General features: G+C 38.2%; 1 protein-coding gene across 1 annotated transcript; it reads right to left on the bottom strand.

The window, feature by feature from the left end:
• Nucleotides 1-296: 296 nt before the first annotated feature.
• LOC149197037 (uncharacterized) lies at nt 297-1436 on the bottom strand. The gene has a single exon (XM_089408532.1). The coding sequence runs from the start codon at nt 1434-1436 to the stop codon at nt 297-299; it is 1140 nt and encodes a 379-aa protein (XP_089264658.1).
• Between the last annotated feature and the right edge of the window lie 417 nt (nt 1437-1853).

Raw genomic sequence — 1853 nt, 5'->3', positions numbered from 1 at the left:
CGTCCCTCTAAAAATCCTCTGATGGTCGACAAACTGGAGCGCAGATCCTGTTGAATCATTAACTGAAGTCCTTAGTAGGAGATCGGTTCCTATTTTTCTGTTGTGGTCGATGTCTTCGTGGTGTTTGATCCTTTACTTTTCACCTTCGCTTTCTGTTTGAAATCTTTAACAATTTCACAATTGTGCATATTACGCCAATTGTATTTGTTGAATGCTCTTATCTGTCTAAAAATATTCATAGAATCTCTCAATCTAATGATTCTTCATAAAACTTGGAAATGTCATGTAGTCGTAGCCTACAAATGAGTCAACTGTCCTATTCTCCATATCTGCCTTCCTAATTGCATGATTCTCTGCAAAATATAGGTAATATTGATCAGCACTAAAAAAAATGAAGCGGGGCAGCATATCTTCGCTGTCTCAAATGGCCCATCCTCAAACCCTGGAGAGGAACCCATACAATCTAAAACGCTTCCATTTGCATTTGCCACGATGATTCGATGATGATTAGTGTCAGAAACAAATATGTGTTGCCTATCTTCATCTGCAAAAACAGAACCTGGAAATGATAGCAGCAAATATTTCCATATATCACAAACAAGAGGCTCTTTCACAGGCTTAGAAGGGTTCTCCGCCAAACCCAACTCTACACTAGAATCTACCATTGATTGCTGTGCTCCATTTTCGCAAAAGTATTTTCTTTCATATGCATCAATGGCTGGAAGCATTGTGCCAATCTTCGAATCATTTCTACCATAGGCAATTGGATCCTCAAAACCTTCGAATAACAAGTAGAATGCTCCACTTATATCCTTGCTGAAATCCTTAGAAGACAGAAGAACAGGAAATGTGATAAATTCTTTCAAAATAGTCATATTTACTTTAGCAGCGTTTTGAGGAGAAGTGGATGAAAGAGAATGCTGAATACCAAAAACCTTAAGATTTGGAAATCTTTGCTGAATAAATTTCAATTTTTGAATCAAAAGAGAGCACTCATTCTTATGTACAATGTCATTCTGAACAAAAACATTTACAGCTACCATAAAGATACTATCCTTGTCCCAAGTTCCCTTTTTATTGTTCCCTAGGTTCAACCATCGGTGAGAAGGACCTTCGACAGTGTCTAATGTGGACTTCAAGTATGTTAAAACATCTAATACGAGACATATCATGTTTGGTTTATCTATCATTGTGGAGCATCTGTAATTGAAAACTTTCTTCCATTTCTGAGTACCATTTTCTCTTCTACCATCAGAATATGTCCACAAAATAGATCCAGGGAATAATTTAGATTGTGATCCTTGAATTGAGGGCCCTGCGTGTGTGAGATTCCCATAGCTGAAACCACGAAAATGGATTGAAAGGCGAACGAATTGATATGTTCTTCTCGATTGTGGCAGGCGATTTGAGAAGAACCAACATGACATCACAGACATCGCATCTTCTTACTTTCTTCCTCGCTGCTAGAGCCCTGTTAACGCATCTTTCCTTCCATTTATCGTAGGCAAAGTTTAAAATGATAGAATATACTGCAGAGCTCCCTGTAGCCAGTTTGAAAGTTAAGAATTTGAGTCTGCTTCCTTTGCCTAATTCAATAAATCCACCATAACCCCCTTTATTGGTCATACCCTGTTCTTGGACTTTGAAGAAACTCTGGCATACTTTGAAAAAACAATCAATGTAGCCAGCTTAAACAAATCTCTCGACAATTGTCGGTGAGCACATTTGCAAGTTGAAATCTTTGAGCTGCGATAGTAAATCACTCCGCTGCCTTACTGGGAATGGTCTCCTCTTGATCTGGTAGTGTTCTTAATATTTCCTGCACTTATTCTTTATTGTCCACTACTGAAGAA

This window comes from Pinus tabuliformis, chromosome 2_2, assembly GCF_031772625.1.
Source record: "Pinus tabuliformis cultivar Carrire ecotype Pingquan chromosome 2_2, CPIR1, whole genome shotgun sequence".
NCBI lineage: Eukaryota > Viridiplantae > Streptophyta > Pinopsida > Pinales > Pinaceae > Pinus > Pinus tabuliformis.
The sequence above is the reverse complement of the archived record's forward strand: the minus strand, read 5'-3'. Positions and strand labels throughout refer to the sequence as shown.

Bases quoted from the DNA above. Each gene is read 5' to 3' on its own strand.
- LOC149197037 (XM_089408532.1), bottom strand. From the start codon at position 1,436: ATGTCTGTGATGTCATGTTGGTTCTTCTCAAATCGCCTGCCACAATCG.